General features: G+C 34.4%; 1 protein-coding gene across 2 annotated transcripts in view; it reads right to left on the bottom strand.

Moving 5' to 3' along the window:
- LOC124233469 (collagen alpha-2(V) chain) overlaps positions 1-19542 on the bottom strand; it is a 402012-nt gene that overhangs the window by 57883 nt on the left and 324587 nt on the right. For both annotated transcript variants that reach the window (XM_046650583.1, XM_046650582.1), the window contains 5 exons: positions 13691-13915; positions 8426-8439; positions 4233-4265; positions 3104-3136; positions 1578-1631 (listed from right to left, as the gene is read on the bottom strand). In XM_046650583.1, coding sequence (XP_046506539.1) covers positions 1578-1631; positions 3104-3136; positions 4233-4265; positions 8426-8439; positions 13691-13874 — 318 coding nt within the window. In that variant the 5' untranslated portion in view covers positions 13875-13915. The remainder of the gene's footprint in view (positions 1-1577; positions 1632-3103; positions 3137-4232; positions 4266-8425; positions 8440-13690; positions 13916-19542) is intronic.

Genomic DNA, 19542 nt, shown 5'->3' with positions numbered 1-19542 from the left:
GGCTTAATTCCAAATAACTTACGCTTCACTCTTTTTACACACACACACTCATACCAAATTCCCATTCATTATTTCAGGCCTAATCAAAACAGGAAATGGAGCACATCACACACTAAGTAGAGAAAAGAAGAGAAGTAAGAGGAATGAGGAGCAGATTCACCAAATCCTAACGAGGAATTCTGAAGCTCAACCACTGTTTCCACAGCAACTTCCATCTAGTCTTAGGACTCACTGTTGTCAGTTATTCTGGGCACAAGCACATTTATGCACAGTGCTTTCTGCATGACAACCTACCCTCCACCGAACTGCGGTCATCTTCCACCTCTCTCTCTCATTCTAGACCCTGAACAGGCATCTGGAGAGCTACCAAGAGCGTTTAAGCTCCAACACTGGTGAGACAGCTCAGTAGAACAGCAATGAAGAATGGGGCATAAGATAATTGGAAGTCAGCCTTGCTGCCCGCCTGTATGGCTATGCCCCACATCCTTGGGGCACTGTTGTTTACCTGCCTACTGGTAAATACCACCCCTTACTCCAGCTCCAGTTTGGAAAAAGTATTGGCATCACACTATACTTGATGAAATGTGTAGAAGCATAAAATAGTATCAAAGATGAAGCTAGTGGCAAGAGGTTTTCACGACAGGATCTAAAATATGTTTTTTCCTTATTTATATATTCAAAGTTGTTTATTACTCATCTATTTCTCCCATTTAGGTATGGATAAATACATATTTGGAAGGCTAAAAATACATAGAGAGTTAAATTTTAGCAGATATCACTAGAAAATTAACCAGCACAAATTTTTCTGATTGAAACATCAGCTAATGACAGCAATACAGAAATTAATCCATTTAATATATAAAAGATATTAGTTTTTGTGTGAGATTTAAAAAGGAAAACTAATTGCTATCCTAGGATTTGGTAGTAAGAGACAACATTTGGCATATATTATATAATATCCTCATGTTTTATCTCAAAGAGATAGGTTTGATTATTTAAATTTAAAGGTGGGCCCTTTGTTCTGCTAATGGATTTGTTGGATTTTATAATTACTCCTTTGATAACTCTGCAGAAGTTGCTCCGAGAAAAAGGCAGATTGTTACTTGGGAAATAAATTCATTATACAACGGCCTGAAAGGAAAATTTGTCGTCTGATAATTTCTTTTTCCTTGATCCAATTTGGTTATCCCTGTAGCAACCACAGATCACAGAACTTGGGTGTTTTATCTCAACAGCGCATTCTTGGCATTGTTTACTCCTGAGTTACCACTCTTGAAAACAACATGAGGTATTCATTATGTTTCCTTAGATTCGACTTTATTTTACTTTGACCTCATAAAGGACAAAGAAATATCATTTGTGTTCTAAAAAGATAACAGGTAATTATTAGCATGTGATAATTTCCTCTAAATCGGGAGAGGTACACAATCACTTCATGACCTGAATTCTAGGTCACACTGAATAGAGGTGAGAGAGGAACCATGCCGCTGCCTCTTTGCTGTGTCCAGGACGTGGTGTAGATGGGCTTGCTCAGGACAAAGTACGATTCACAGAAAGGTAACTCGCTGTCAACTTACAGGTTTTCCTTTTGGGCCTCTCTCTCCTCTTGGTCCTTGTGATCCTGGAGGTCCCTAAAACAGAAAATGTTGGTTATGCCTGCAAAACATGTATACTTCAGATGTTTTTGTTTTAAATGTTTGCTCGATATAAGAATATTGGAAAACAGAAACATCGCCCTTCTTTTTGAATTCAGTTCAGTCGAAGACTATAAAAAATAAAGCCATGTGCATAAAAAGCTCTGTGTACAGAGAAAGGCGGTTTATTTTAGCAGTGAAGCTTAAAGGCCTGTAAAGAATTAAATGCTACATCATAGCACTGTGGAGCCAATGAGTTGCATATGCTCAGTTTGAACAGTAATTGCAAATTTATAAGGATCATTTTTGCTGTCTTGTCCCTGACAAGCCTTTGCCAATAAATTATGGGTACAAAAACTTACAGTTTGGATTTTGAGAACTACATAGATGAGCAAACCTCCAATTATCAATTATCTGAGGGAATGTATGAGTTCATACTGGTACATGATACCCCAACTATTCATCACAGTTCAAGTTGCCATGAAAGCAATGGCAAGAAAAGCCTCTTATTCAACTACCGCTGTATGTACCTTCGAGTGTCTTTTTTTACACTCAATTTAGAATGTTGCATCATGTCCACTGTATATTTAAAATCCACTGAGAATTTTCCAAATGGTAACTACAGTTATTTCTCCCTTAAAATAACAAATGACTATTTTATTGCAAAAGTGGCTTTATTGTACTAATATCTTAAGTTAGGTTTTTTCTGGAAAATGGCAGTTGGCAGGAGAACTTTATTTCTCAAAAAAAGACAGTTTCAATTGAATTATGAAAATTAGATTATGTATTTACTCAGTTCAACATACAGTATTGTTTAACAGCAAAAGCTTTGGAAGGACTGGAGCAGGTCTGTTAAAGTGTATTAGTATTTTTACTTATGTTGATTGAATGTGTTTTAAAATGTACAAGAGTTGTGCATGTGTGTGTTATCCTAGTTGCCTACGAATGCTACTGAGAATCCAAACGTGAAACCAGTAGTCTTTTATGCTAAGCTATTCTGATAGCAGAAATACACTATTCTGATGTCTACTTTCTCAAATTCTACTGCAATATATGATTTAATTTCATTAACAGATAAAATTAGCAGTTTGTTTCATTAAAAAGATAAAAGGAATCTACTCTTAATCATTGTCAAACAACAGACAAGTATGCCCTAATTTCAATGAGTAAAGTTAGTCTCTAATTAACGAAGTAATAATAGATTGCTCTGCCTTTCACATAACGAATAGTAAGACTAACACATGAGGAATAATAGGGTTCATCAATTTCAGATTGAAATGATACCCTATGTGTCATTCAGTGCTTCAAATGAGTACCTAAACTTGAAGACATTTCAAGATAAAATGTTTCAAGAAACCAAGCATCATTGTTTTACATTCCATTGTCTTTTCATGGATATAATATCCATAAAGATTTTCAGTATCTCAAAGAATTTAAGAGTACCATGAATATTGGAGGAAACTACTTACAGCCGGTCCTGGGCGACCACGTATGCCTGTTACCTAAATGATAAACATAATAATCTGTAAAGATAAAGTTTCTACAGAGTGTTAGAAAAGTCAATAGTCAAACAAATTAAAATGACAACAAAAGCCCCAGTGAATTTTTTTTTAAACAAATGAGTGTTGTCACTTGGTGCCCATTTCTTCCTTGCCTTATGAGTTAAAACGTTATCTAATTTAAACTCTAATACAGGGAGGTAGTACACTGGTAGAGTGATTAAGAGACCAGCGCTGGAGCCAAGAGGCCTGGGTTCAGGTCCTGACTCTCTTCCTAGCCAGTTGTTTGACCTTGGATTAATTACTTATCCTCTCTATGCTTAAGGTGCCTCTTCTGTACAATGGCGATGATGATTACGGAATTCCCTCCCTCACAGAGGTGTTGTGAAGACAAATAAATATTTGGAAAGCACTTAAATCAGCACCTAAGATATAGAAAGTACGCATAAATGTTTTTAAATGAAAGAAAACAATGTGAATGATTTTCCTTTAGGTAATCTTTGTTAAAAACAAGCCAATTTAAGGGCAAAGCAAAAATGCAAACGCTGCCAAATAAATCGACATGTATATACTTTTTACTTGACAGAGATGATAACTCCTTTAAAATCTATGAGGCTGGTGGTTGTAGAACTTTCATCCTATTTAATAATATACTTCTTGATCATCTACAAGTCTAAATAACTCCTAAGAACTCAAATAATGTGGAATCTCAATTAGGATAATGGCATGACATATTCCCAGAAGTGTGGAACTTAAATCATGCCTTTCTATTTGGATTGCGTGGCTATTTGTACTATAAAAAATATACATCTTAACTTTCACTTTATATTCTCATGCGGTATATTTAATTTGTAAAACCCAATTTCCACCTTTGGTCATAGGACTGTAGAAGTCAGGAATACTGTATTAACTAAACATCAAATTTTACATTAAATAAGGAATTAATCTATTTTGGTTTGCTTGTTTTATACTAAAAACTCAGTTATAAAATAACTAATTTCTCTTTTGTTTGAGAGTACATATATAAGCAATGTACACCCATACTATATCTAAGTCTATTAGAGGTACACGAAAACAATACATATACATATATACTTACAACAGGCACTAATCCTGGTTCTCCTTTTTGTCCCTATGAAGTAAAAAAAAAGTTCAATTAGCAAAATATAATGGCTTGTTGGGCATAAACATATCATACTAGAATATTCTATGAAAACACTGGGAATTTCTATATGAGAAATATTTTTAAAAATGAGAAAATAAAGTTAATCAATTTTTAGGATATTTAGTCAGATATTATTCACACACAAAAAATACTAGTCATCTGAAATACACCAAAAGAAAACCAATCCAATGTGTGAAATGTGTAAAGTTGTTCCACGTCAGTTTTTACAGTAACCAAACCCAAAGAGTTGATTAGACCAAGAAATGCTTGTGATGAAAAGATGTAAAGTCAAAGCACCATAGGAAAAACTACCCAAAGACTAAAGACACAAGAGAAAATCCAGAAATTTAGATATATTTGAATTTTCACACATATTACATGCCACCTAGTTTTCAGTAACTTATCAGATGCCATTCCTGAAACACTTGCTACCCTTTTTGAAAACTCATGGAAGAATCTGAGAAGTAACAAGAGATAAGTATGCTCATCTTTAAAAGAGAAAAGAAGAGATGTAATAATATTAGTCAAGTAATTCTCAATATCTGAGAAAAATCTAGAAAAAATATTAATTGAATAGGAAAACAAAAAAATAACACAAGAAGCTATCATAAATTAAAGTCAGGCAGTTTAATTTGTTTTTATAATAGATGTAGCAAACACAACAGATGTAGATAGAATTTCTTCTCATTCTTAGAACTTTAGATTCTCGAAAATGGTATTTTCATAGCATGATGTCAACCACATAGGTTAAATAATATTGGATGAATTGCGCCTCTATATAACTCTATTTGATCACATATTTACTGATTTTATTTATTTCAGGATTTGTCTTCCAGCAGATTTTGGTCTCCCCAAGGTCATGATCATGTCTAATTTACATCCTTAGTTTGGTACACGGAAGTTCTCAATAAATTCTCCTTGAATATATTAATTTCCATTAATATATTATGAAATAATGCCTTTAACCAGGCAATTGCGGAGGGTGAATACAGTAAGGATTATATCCAAAATGTAGGAAAAAAAAGATTAATGAGTTCTATTTTATTTATTTTCTCCTTTCACATATATTGTTCTTTTATCTGATTATAAAAATAATATGAGCTCATAGTAGGGAATTTGTAAAATAGAAGAAAGATGCAGAAGAAACTAAATATCATACTCAACACCCAGAAGATAACCCCTGTTATCGCTCTGATATTCTTAGTTTTCTGTCCTGTACCTGAACTTGGTTTACCTAATCAATGCCTCAGTATTTTACTCTTGGATTTTATTTTCATTTTTACAATTAAAAATAACATTACAGTGAATATTCTTGTTTATAAATGTTTGTTGGCATCACCAATCAATACCTTATGATGTGTCTCTGGAAGTTAAAGTTGTGGATTAAAGATCATACGTGTTTTTAAGGTTTGTGATCTAGACCACCAAATGGTATTTCTGAAGGGCACAATCTAATTATATGCTTCCAATACTATCTCACATCTTCCAAAATTTGCAAAGTGAAATTTAAAAATTATTTTACAATCTTGATAGTCTTAAAGATGGACTCAACAGTAGACAATACCTTGATGATACTTGCTGATTCTAACCTAATGTAGCTAATACTCTGGAAGTCAGGAATAAATTGAGAATTCAGAAGTGAGAAATGATGACTCTACAGAGCAGGAGGGAGCTCTATATGAGTAAGTTCAAGGTAGGGCACAAGAGATTACACGACAACCCACAGAAAGACTAGGCGAAGAAGAGATCAAACACATATGAGCAGCAAAGTGGAACAGGCTTATTTCTGCATCTCCGTATCTGCTCACTTCTGGACTGGGTCTTTCCATTTTTGTCATTATGTGGAAGTAATAAAAATTAATCTTTTTAAGAGCTATAAGAGCTTTCTTTGAAATACTGAAAGAATGTGAATTGTTTAGAAAGGGTATATAAATCTGTGTTCAATAAATAAAGGACTTCATGAGAAGGATGCTGAAAAAAATGTTCCTTTCTGGAGCAAGTCTAGATAAATAAGTGAAAAGGGAGGAGAAATTATTTCAGCCAAAGTGAGATAAATAGAATAGCCTGCTGAGAATGGTTGTGAAATCTCCTTCCTAAGAGACCAGCAAGGAAAATGCAGGCTTTGCTCTTACTTTGTATTTAGGAGAATGGAACCTGCTCATAGCTTTCTTAGCTAAGTTATATACTTTTTGATATCTTATTATGAGCTTTTTATTGCTCCACAATATTTGATATGGGATTAAGAGTTCCATTTTCAGGTTCTCATAATAAATTTGTCTAATGATTCTATGATACTTCTTATTTTGGAAATAAGCAACACATGGAAATAATTGTTGCTTTTGTTAATATGGGCTTAGAATAAGTTAATTTATGTGGAATGATGATTTATTCAAAGTTTTACTAAATTTGATTTTTATGCCCACTGGGAAACATAAAATTCAAGTGCTCAGATTCAGATGAGAATTATGGTTTAATTTTTACTTCTCATCTGTTACTCATCACATAATGCTCTGTAGAATGCCTCATCACTTTTATAGGATGCCGTTACCATGGCATCATGGAGGCAATTATGTTTTTCCCACCATGGCGTCATCTGTATCATTTGCCTCATACAGGATTATAACAAAGGCTCAGTAATTATTTAGAAGTTAACATAAATGAATGAATAAATCATAAATAAAAATCAATGTTGACATAAACCAAGCACAAAATACATTTTTTACAGCATGAGTCTGCTCTCATATTTCTGATAGCTGATAATAAATGACAGAGTGATAAAGATAGTGGCATGTAACCAGAGTGTGCTATATCGGCAGCTGCTTTGACTGTGTCCTTCTCCCAGCTGTCCCACACTGTCTTTGGAAAAAGACAGTAAACTCAGTGACATAGCCTAACAGTTGTCCCTCAGTAAGTTGGGTGAGTACTCTGAATTAAACTGATGATTTCAGGGTAGTTCTCACTGTCAGTTCCTTTTTTATTTCACAGACTGTCATCTGTCTATTTACCTAGTTTGTTTGAGGCCTGTACTCAAACTTTTAAGTTTCCATTTTTTCTAGTTTTCAGACATAAATTAAATGTGAGCTGGTATTTGTAGTCCTTCTCCTTTGACATATATTGAAATCTAAATAGCTTCACTGATATTCATTCCAATTAAGACAAATTTATGGTATTGCCCTTTGAACCAAAAAGTATAAAAGTGGCCAGGACCTCTCCTTGATAGCATCACTTTCATTTACCATGAAGGTATAGCATTGCTTTATTGGATTATCTGGTTATCACTTTACTGAAGTTCTACTATATGCAAAAGCAAAGGCAATTTAAAATCACTGGTAATCTGTCTAATATGAGCCATGAAATTTGGGATGACTGCCCATTTCCATTCTTAGCCCCTGTGTCCATCCCATCTGGATAAGACTGAAGCAAATGTCATAGTATTCAGGTTTACCAGAAAACCGAGAACACATCCAAGGGAGTGGAACTCTCTTCATTCAATGGGATTACCCATGCCCAGATGACAAGTGGCTAAACTGGGTAGTGTACTAGGGTCATGGCTATATCCTACCATTGTCCTCTTGAGTATAAGTCTTGTCTCCGGGATTTGATTTTAGGCTCCTTGAAGATGAGGAATGGGAGCAAAGGATGGGTGATGTGCATTTGGTAAAATGTTCAATTAATTCTTTTAATTGAATCTTTACTTCCCAACCAATGGAAGAGGGACCACAAACCATCAAAGTAGAACTAACACCTTTCCTCCCCACTTCCTTCCTTCCTTCTTTCTTTCCTGCCTTTCTTCCATCAGACGTTTGCTGCACTTCTAATATGTGTCAGGTATATGCTAAGCACTGTGATAAGTGCGAGTAATTCAAAGGTTAGTATGACACAGTCTTAATCCTTAAGTATTCATAACCCTCTGGAAGAAACATCTATAAACAAAAATTAACAAAGTGAATAAAATAGAGGCATCTGCAGTCTATAAGCAAAGCAGCTGAACTGTGCTCACACATCTATGTTTGTATGGTATTTTGTACTTTACAAAAGGCTTTCAAACACTTTAAAGCACAGTCTTGTGCGGATAGTATTAGAATGGAAAAAATTATAAAAATGAAACTATACAAAGTAAAACTTACCTTTCTTCCTCTACCTATAAAAAAAAGAATAAATATGTTATTTTACGCAGAAAAGGCTATTGAGAATCTCCTAACTATTTATTTTCAATAACTGGTTTTTTGCGGAGTCAGCATTTAATGTAAACAGATTTCCCTATTACCAGTAGGTAGAATTCAAATAGATGAATATTTTGGATCAATATTTCCATAAAAGGTAAAATAAAACATCCCTTTGGAAAATTCTGACATTATTTGAATATTCTTTACATCATTTATATAGCATCTAAAGTTCATTAAATTATAAAATTAATGATTAAAGTTATAACGAATTACTTTCAATCCATATTCTCTGTTTTTGGTTTTATATTTTTGAGGAGTTATTCATTCCTATGGTTAAAAACCAAAATATATTAAAGGTATACAATTATACAGCGAAAAATCTCCTTCCATCTTGTCCCTTTTCCCTTATTTCCCACAGTTTACCCCCATAGGAGGCCAGTATTATTGATTTTTTTATTATTAGTCTTCCTAACCAAGAACATAATAGAATATTCCGTTTATTAAAGTCATCATTCGAGTTAGTAGTGTTCTAAAGAATTCTTCAGATAGAACTTGACCATTTTGTCTTAAGTTTTTCCTTAGCCACTTTATCCTATCTATTGCTATTATAAATGATGTAATTTTTACTCCCATTATTTATTTTATGAGGTAATTATTAGTATATAGTAAATCTATTAAATTGTTTGTTAATTTTACACTGCACTGTCATACTAAATTTTTTTATTTTTGTAGTACTTTTTTACTCCATTCCCTGAGGTTTTGCAAGTACACAATTATATTTTCTGTAAATTAATCATTTTACCTCCTCTTTTCTAATTTCTAAACCTCTTTTTTCTTTTTCTTGTCTAATTGGTTGTTTGGGTACATTTAATAATGTTAAATTGTAGTTGTGATAATGGATGTCCGTGTTGTTTGTATCTCTGAGTTTAGAGGGAATGTTTCTATTATTAAATGTAATGAAGCTTTTAAGCTGAGATATAAATATTTTATCATGTTAATGAAATGCCATTTATTACTAAGTCACTAAGTGTCTATATCAAGAATGTTTATTGATCTTTGCCAAATATCTTTACTTCAATTATGGAGAAAAGCATATGCTGTTTATAGATCTGTTAAGATAATTATTTTTATTAATAACTTTCCTAACATTGAGTTATTCTTTTACTTATGGAATAATCTCTACATTTTCATGACTAATTATTCTTTTAATGTGTTAATAGATTTAATATCTTATTTATGTTTTTAAACAAATATTCATAAGCTTACTCTATAGTTTTCTTTTTCGTGAAAACTTTGTCACATTTTGCTATCACGGATATACTTCCTTCATAGCAAGACGTTGTAAGTTTGCCTTCTCTTTGAATGTTCTAGATGCGTTTACAAAGCGTTAAAATCATCTGAGATGCAATGGGTTGGCACAACTGTGAAATCACCTGCTACTTTTCGGAAGTCTATCCACTTTACAAATTTCTCTATTTCTTCAAGGGAAATCTGTATGCTCAGTTTTTCTCCCTCTACAAGGACTAGTTTCAGCAAATTATAGATCTAGAAAATTATCCATTTCATATAAGTTTTCAAATCTATCAGCATAAAGTTGTGCAAAGGAGCCTCTTATTATTTTTCATGTTCTTTGTCTTCATTTGGTCATTTTCCACTATCATTTCTTGTTTTATTGCAAAGTTATTTTGCTGGTTTTTTGTAGAATCTTTTGAATTTACTTATTTCTACTGTATTTCTGTTTTTCACTTTTCAACTTGTTTCTTCTTTATGAATTTCTTCTGCTTATTTTCAGTTGTTCTTTTTCTAATTTTTTTGAGATGAATGTTAAATGCACATATTTTTCTTTTTTTTCTTTTGAGGAAGATTAGCCCTGAGCTAGCTGCTGCCAATCCTCCTCTTTTTGCTGAGGAAGACTGGCCCTGAGCTAACATCTGTGCTCATCTTCCTCTACTTTATATGTGTGATGCCTACCACAGCATGGCTTGCCAAGCAGTGCCATGTCCGAACCCAGGATCCCAACCGGTGAACCCCAGGCCACTGAAGCGGAACATGCACTCTTAACCACTGTGACACCAGGCCGGCCCCTATTTTTTCTTTTTTATTTAAGTGTATAGCTGTCGATTTTTCATTATCTTTTAAAAACAGTTTTACCATGTTTTCAAGAATATTTGTATTGTCTGGTGGGTTAGTCCTGCTGATGTTTAGAATATTTATATATTGGCTCCACTATTTACCTTAACATTATTCTTATATACTACTCTTAGAGCTATATTTATCTAGACAGATTATACTAGTTCCATTAAAATGATCAATAATAAAATTTCCAGTGCTTCCTATTTCTTCCTGCCCCTACCCCACGTCCTTTCTTCCAGCTCAATCTTAGACAAGGAAATGCCCTTTTTTGGCATTTATCTTTGTGGTGTTAAATGTGCTACTACTTCTGCATGATTTGTCAGCTTTGAATGGTATTCTTTGACTTCTACCTCTTTTTTTTTTTTCTGTTTTACCTCCCCAAATCCCTCTTGGTACATAGTTGTATATCTTAGTTGCAGGTCCTTCTAGTTGTGGCATGTGGGATGCTGCCTCAACGTGGCCTGACGAGCAGTGCCATCTCCGTGCCCAGGATCCGAACCAGCAAAACCCTGGGCCGCCACAGCGGAGTGCCCGAACTTAACCACTTGGCCACAGGGCCAGCACCCTGACTTCCACCTCTTAAGGATGAGGAATTAGCAAACTCAACTCTACTTCCCTCCTTCTTTTGTCTTCCCCTTTCATTGTGTATGCTTTGTATTATTTCTGCATTCTCAGATTCAATAACATTTACATTCTCATCTGTAACCCCAAATTGCACTTTTGTTTTATCTTTTTCTAAAGTTAAATATGTCAATGCTCACATCAGTTCTTTGACAGTTTCTCCAATTAGCTCTTGGTTGTCCCATAGTTTGGATCTGTCCCATAGTTTGTCCCATACTACGGGTTTGTCCCATAGTAGTTTCCCCAAGAAATTTATGAAAACAACATTCTCAGAGTTCCTATGTGTTTAATTTTTTTCTATAGCTTTCATACTTGAAGGAGAGGATGGACTTATCTTTATACTTTGGTCCACCTATTTCTTTCACTGAGAAACATGTAGTTGGTGCTGCATTCTCTCATGGCTTTCAACGTTACTTTGGAGATATCTGTGACTAATCTGAATATTTCTTTCTCCTTAGAACTTACCCAGTCTTTTTCTCTGATTTTCCAAAAGCTTCTTTCTTTTTCTTTAAAGTTTAATAACTTTAGTAAGATATATCTCAATATTGACTCTTCTGGCCGGTTTTTTCAGTCACTTGGTTACCCTTTCAATATCAAAATTAAACTTTAATTTTACTTCAGAAAAACTTTCTTGTATGGTATCATTATTTATTGCTGCTATATTTCATTTATTTCTTCTTTGGGGATTCTTCTGCAAGCCTATCCTTTACCTTTCTTCTATTCTATATTCTATATATATTATTTTGTCTATTATTTTCTTTCAAATACTTTTTAATTTTTTTTTTTTTGCTTTTCTCATTTCTATTTTCTATGTCCCTTACTGTATTTCTGCAGTCTTAACTCTCCTTGTGTTCCTTCCAATTTCATCTTCATTTCTCTATGATGGTTTTGGTTTTCCTTCCACTTATTTCCTCCTCCTCATTATTATTATTTTTTGTATGTCTAATTTATGGCCTTCTTTCTTAGAGGCAATCACTTCATAAAGTTTTATTTAGTTTAGGGTGAAATGGTTGCTCAGTTTATCTGTTCAGTGGTAATATATTTACTGGTGTATTCTTTAATTTAGCTAAACCTCCTACCTTTTTCCTTATAGTATCTTTGTATCAAGGCTGTTGCCAGCTCTTTTTTTATTATTTGTCTTGGAATGAATTGGATTTTCCTAAACCAACTATTTGTAGGAGGTTGTGTATTTTGCTCTGTTTTTTGATACTTACCACCATTGTCCCAATGTACTATAGTCATGTGCCACATAACGTTTCAGTCAATGATGGACCACATATATGAGGGTGGTCCCATAAGATTAGTACCACATAGCCTAGGCGTGTAGCAGGCTATACCAACTAGATTTGTGTTAGTGTACTGTATGATGTTCTCACAATGACTAAATCTCCTAACAATGCATTTCTCAGAACATATCACCATCGTTAAGCCATGCATGGCTGTATTCACTTATCCCCACAGGTATAATTTTACTTCACTCTTGGGGCTTCTTTGCAGATTCTATCTGCTTCACATAGCCCTTAGTTGTCTTGTTTTTAATTCTTCCCATTATATCTTCCTTATTACATTGCTAAAAACTGAGTTCAGGTATTTATTCAAGGCACAGTGCTACTGTTGAATGATATCCAAGAGGAGAATCAGTAAACCACCTGTTTCCATGAATAAACTTTTGAATAGGTCATTATATTTTTTGTTATTTGCAATGGAATTTTGGGGAAAAAAATAAAGTCTTGACACTGTCTTGACAATGATGCCTACAAGTCTCCATTCGTGACTGCTAAAACAAATAGCCAAAAAGTTCAAAATTAATCTTACCTGGTTCATTAAAACACATAAATATGAACTTATTCTCTTATATGTAAGTCTTTTTAACAAATGTGCTCAAATACATAGTCCATATTAAACACAGGTACTTTTCTCCAAAAAAGTTTTAAAAACCAGTAATTTATATTATTCTTTTCTACAGGCAACCCATTCCATTATCTTGTCTTTCTTAGCCAATATTAAAGTCATTCTGCATTTATGAGCCAATGTAATAGAGGGTACTGTGGCACTAAATTACATTAGAAATGATTATTCCATTCCCAGGGCAAAGTTGGCACCAGGGAAGATAAATGTGTTTTCTAGATCTCCTCTTGGACGTTAATGGACTTCATAGAAAACTAACAAATATCTTGGAGGCATCCAGCATGGACAGGATAACAAACAACCATCTTAGGTGGAACAAGGAATTCTCAAATTAGACATAACCACTCAAAATTCAGCCAAAATTCCCCTGGTTTTTAAGAAGACAGGAAATTACTGTCTCCTCACGAATATTAGATAAAGCGGGTAAGCAAAATCATTAACTCATAGACCACTGAATAGTGGCTTAATTATTCTCTTGGGTTGCTGAATTCTGGGAGCAAAAAACACTGCAACCATAAAGATGAGTCACTGAATCAATTCTGAGTTGGCCCTAAGCATTCTTACCAAAATTGGTATTGCCACCTCCAGTTGTATGTTGACAGACAGGACAGCATTCTCCAGGGGGAGTTATAGGGTCAGCACATTCGAGCACATCCTGGCACTGTATCTTGTCACAAAGGATGGCCCCGTTGTCACAGACACAGATCTGGCAAGGGGCAGGTTTCCAAATGTCCCTGTTTAAGTACATCTGACCATTCTGAGTGCAGGCTATTTCTTCATCATATCCGTCTAGAATAAGGAAAAGAAGAAAAAAGGAGGTTAGTAATCTTCTGAAATTTCAGAATCTGGGAGATATTTAAGAAGGTGAATCATCTTGTGGGTTCTAAAAAATTCTGGGCTAAGCAGCAACTTCCTCAGCAGGCAGAAGACAGATGAACTTACTTCATTTACTATTTCCATACAAAGCAATGTGTGATTCACAATGAAATGATTGATGCTCACATCTTAGCATGTGGAAAAAAAGAAGTGATCCAAGGTAGGTAAGTATACTTAATCAGAGAAACCTTCCCAAAAGATTTCATTTCTGAAGGTATAAATAACTAATCATGGGTAGATCAGTAAGGAGGGATAAAAATAAACATTTGAAAAGGGGAGAAAAAGAATAGCTCCAAAGAAAATATATAATTTCAGTATTTGGTAAATGCTTTGTGACTTTCAACTCACTAGAAACTTTAGATCAGTAAATCCTGCAAGAATAGAAGACATGTATTCGTGTACCATGAAGAAAAACTTAGAAAAAAAGTGTATGTTTATTAAAAATAGTTTTAAACATAAGGTAAAAGAAAATAACAGTGTAGAATTTCATGGAATAAATTTCCATTAGACATCCTAAACTAATGGTGCTTATAAACTGTAACAGAAATGCAAAGTTTATAGAGGCAATGCATTAATTATCTTTGCATCAAAATTAATCCTAAAAAGCTGTGACCAAAACAATATGGTAAGCTATTATGTAATATCTGCCAAATACTTTTCTACATTCAGATAAAAATTTGATGTAGATTTGGAAAATACATACACACATTTACACACATATTTATAGTAATTCTATTATATATTTACGATAAAATACACACATATATTACATCTTTAACTTTGTGACTTTTAAGAAACAAAACTATAGTATTTTTAAAACAAAACATAGATCATATCACCCTTGCTTAATTCCTTCAAGTGTTTGCCAACTACTTGAATTCAAAACTCCTTTGTAAAACCCCAAGGCCTGCCCTCCTTCCTGGTCCTTGCACAACTTGATCCCTTTGCCTGGCACTACTTTTCCTTCCCTCATCTCAGGCTTTCACAGCTCACTATTATGGTTGGCTTAATTGTCACCTGCTTCCACAATTCTTCTCTGATAACCTTATAAAAGTAGACTTCCTTTACCCAACTGAAACGCTTCATAGAATGCTTTAAAGAATTCATCCATCCATCCATTCATCCATTCATTCATTTTGTATTATATGCAAGGTAGTTAAATAACTACTAAATGCGAACAGATGGGCAAAAATCACTACCCTCATAAAATTTGTCACAAGTAGTATTAATTAGTTTAATTTTATTTATTTACTTATCTTCTCCAGTAGACAGTAAACTTCGTGAAGGTAAGGTGTGTCTTGTTTATCACGGTATTCCTAAAGCTTGACACAATACCTTGCACAGAGTCAACATTCAACAAGTATTTGTTCAGTGGATGGATATGAATGATGAATGAATCTAAATTATGGTTCACTAACTTAATTGCACCAGCATTAACTTTGTACTTTACAAAACTAAAGCTAAAAAGTAAAAAAAATGCATTTGCAATTAGTTTATGAAAGAAATTATCATTTGACAAAAAATATCTCGAATGATCATACAGAACTACAGATGAAATGATTTCAGTTTAGAATAAAGCAGATATCCATCTTCCTAGCCTTCGAGTTTTTCTTGGGTAACGTTCTTCTCATCGCTGTATGGAATATTTGCTTCGCATATTTACTCTTTCATCACAGATACTTGGCAAATGGAAAACCACTTTCAGAGCACGACACCACATCCTGGCTTCTGTGCTATTCATAAGAAGAGCATGATGTTTCTAATCTGTTTCATTTTCACCTAAAGATGTTTATCACATAATGCAAAGCTAATCAACAAAACCACACTGACTCTGCATACCTAGTGCTATTATAGGCATTTTAAACCAAGGAGAAAAAATCCTCCTGCTTTAATCTGCTTTTCTGTAGGACTATTTTGAAAAAAAAAATAAGAAATTTGTACATCAAATAAGTAGTGTTACTTTTAGATGAATAATCACTTTGAAACAATGTAGTTCCATGATGAACATTTCCGCAAAACACAACCTATACAGAAATGGGCTTACATCCACAGTCCACTGAATAATTCCATTAAGTAAACAAATTAAGAATAACTTTATTCTTTAAGTTTTAGGATTGAGAAAGAAATATCCAATCACAAGCACTAATTACCATTGGCTGAAAATGAAATTTGCCATAAGATCAATTAGCTTGCCTCTCTCTTCCCACACTCTGTGAGACAAAAGTGTTCACACACCCTTACTGAAGGTTAAGTAGGTATGTGCCCAGCACTGCATGTGCAAAATATTGAAAGTGTATGTGTTCTGTTCTCAAAAATATATATTATCATTATGAAGTAGATCTCAATGAAACAATTAGATGCGCGGAAATAGTAGGGAAAACAGACAAAAACCAAGATGATATGCAATTATGCTGTCGATTAAATATCATTAAAATGTGTGAGAGACTCTTCAGGGGTGAGTTGTTCTGTTCTCTGTGACTCCTTCAGGATTGGAAATAAAAGACACCTTCTCTCAGTCTTGTGTTAACTCATAGAATGTCAGTCTCTTTCTGAAAGTTGCAGACAGCACAACCTCAATCCAAGGGACAAAGAAGTGGGCCACTGTATTACTTTCTTTAAATGACAGTGTTAAAAGTTAGTTTTATACTCTGAGTCATCACTGGTCCTTTTCCCCTGAGAATTTATAATTAAAGTTAAGATGATGTGGAAAGTTAGTTGGAATGCTTTTAAATGGCAAGGAGATGAGAAACCACATTTGCTGCTAAACCCTGCCTTCTCTTCCCCCGCACAAAGTCCATGCGCATCACAGAGGGCACGGAAACTCTGTGAACTCTCATTGTTAATGTTTGAATGAAAGACATGGACAAAGAAACACTAGGTAGAAAATACAGGGTGTCTTGCAGTTCTCGGGTTTGTACATGGTAGTTTTGCGCCTTATGATTAGGTTGTCCCTTCTGTTTTTCTACGTAGATGTTTACTTAAATGGAAAGAAAAGTAAAATAGAAAGCAAAACTGCAGCCAATTTGCAGTGAAATTGACATGACATAATGATTCTATGAAAGACAATATTATAAAAACATAACTAAATGGAATTTTAACACGACATTCTGAGAGATTCAATACTGCTCTCCTAGTTCCTCTGTCCAAATCATAAAATTAACCCGAGCTGACACTAACCTTTGTCTAAGGCTCAGAACTTAAAATATTGTTGGTCTTAAAGTACAAGGGTAAACAAATATTTCTTATAAAATCTGAATAAGAATTTCAAAACCACAATATTGTGACATTTGTATTTTTTCTATTTATGTTTCTTTAACTTTCTTAAAATTTGGAGGACAGGGAAATATCTGATATTGCCATTATTTTGTAATCTTCCATGGTGTTGTAACTTCCAAAAATTTTATCTTCCAAGCCATAGGATTCTTTTACCCTTACCAAATGTTTCAACAAATTGAACCAATCCATTGTGAGGTCATTACCACAGACGTCTTGGCACTGACATATCAGAGATAAGAGATGTATTTTATCTGACCAGATTTTATTTGAGAGTAACTCAATTGTCACGTGTTTCTCATAAATCCTCATAGATTTGTCTTCTCACAAAGCTTATGGGCTTTTAAATTTAGTTGTAAGAATTCAATTCTTAATCACTAGATGGCAGACCAAATCCACCATCTTATTGTAATAGACAATTAGAAACTCAGTCATCAGAACTGCTGCTTGATGACTATGGGCCACGCCCTAGGTCTACCTTCCTTTATATAATTTTACTTGTCCAAAAAAGCCTACACAGAAATGGCCATGTTAAAACTTTGATTGTCCAGAAGAGATGTGATTCTATTTGTATATTAAATTATTGGGGTCTACCTAAGGACTTTGAAAAATATATGAAATAAAAGTTCCTAAGCCTACGCTGGACATTCCCTAGACGTTAACTGGAGTTCCTCCTTGAAGAAATAATGTAGAGTGCTCACATGATGTCAAAATTTTAAATCTCTTATTCAGACAGTATTTGTTCAGATCATTTTCCCCCACTGGACCATGAGCTCCTTAGAAGCCAGACATGTTCATCTCAGTAACCTTCACATCCAATGTCATACAATCAGTCTTTGATAAATATATTCACTCCATGGATGAATGCATGAGTGAATGAAGAAAAGAAGGAACTAGTTCATTGATGTACTTATTTAAAAGATAGCACATAAAGCTCTCTTTCCTCCTTTCTAAACTTCCCAGAGACGATGTGCACTTACGACCCCTATTTTGAATGAAAAGGAAATGGGTTACTTGGTGATTCTTGCCCAGTGTGTCTCTGACATCTAGACCTCTGTTTAGCCAGAAAGGAAGAAGACTGTGTCAGTCATAGCAGCTCAAATTTTGGAACAATTTTCAGAAAGTTATAACAGCCCTTCAGCCTTCCTGACCCAGCTGGCCTCAGTCCCTTCTGGGGTTGTAAAGGTCTGGACTAACATTATTTAAAGTTTCTCTAACTGTAAAAGTCTTTGAAGGGATAGAGTCACAGGAACTGTCAGCCAGTGCCCTCATGAAGTGGGCAGAGAATGCCTTATGGGACAAGGAGGGGCAGCAGCAGAGTAGCCCCACTTGTCCCTCTGGACCAAACCACAGATGCTGCCTTCACCAATGCACAGCATAGCCCCAGCTGCTGGGTTCAGTTCCAGAGAATCTTCTAAGGAAATCCCTCCCTTCCTTCTGCTCGCAGGCACTGTTTATCATCAAAAGGGAGAGACAAAGACGTTTAGAGTACTCAGTTCTGCCTTTAGAGCCTTCTGAGCAAACGCCAACAATTCCACATTCATCATTTCCCTTTCCTTATCTGATCCCCAACATTTAAAAAATTAGATACATATGAAGCCACCTGGGATAGTTGAGGGGGATGTTACATACTTTGATAGTATTTTTCCACCTCAGCCTCAAAGTGTGTGAGAGGGTGGGTGAGTAGGTGAGTTTGGAACAGGCTTGCGGAGTTTTGCATCTTTTGTTCTTCAATCTGCTTATAGACTTGCACTTTCCAATGAGCCCTCCAAGTTTAAAAGTCTTTCTAGGATAGTTATTCAAATTACTGCTTTTTTTCTGCCCCCTTCCTCTCTTTTATTGTACCAACTGAACAAGAGTAGGCATTCAAGGATAATTTGAGCTGAGTTAAATTTCTATTCTACTAAAGACAGACATATTTTATATTCTAAAGCAACATATGAACAATTAATTTTGAAAATTTATGTTGAAATCTGAGAAAGTAAGAAGAGGAAAACTCATACGCAGTATTTCAGGGAAGCACACAAATAAAACGAGATTAGATAAACTGTTCACAAAAGTGGTTAGTTTCTTTAATGCAACCATTAAACATTTCTCAATCTCATATACAAAGACTTTCCAGTTAACTAGTAAAACTGCTGTTTTTACTTTGCTTAAAATGGAAAAAATAAAAAGGAAAATCTTTCATATTTGGTACTACTTAAGTTTCTTTCCATGTATCATTGGGAAATCTACATGATTGTTGCCAAAATGTGAAACTAAAACTA

The sequence above is a fragment of the Equus quagga genome, unplaced genomic scaffold, assembly GCF_021613505.1.
Source record: "Equus quagga isolate Etosha38 unplaced genomic scaffold, UCLA_HA_Equagga_1.0 203_RagTag, whole genome shotgun sequence".
NCBI lineage: Eukaryota > Metazoa > Chordata > Mammalia > Perissodactyla > Equidae > Equus > Equus quagga.
This window is presented reverse-complemented; position numbering and strand designations above follow the sequence as displayed.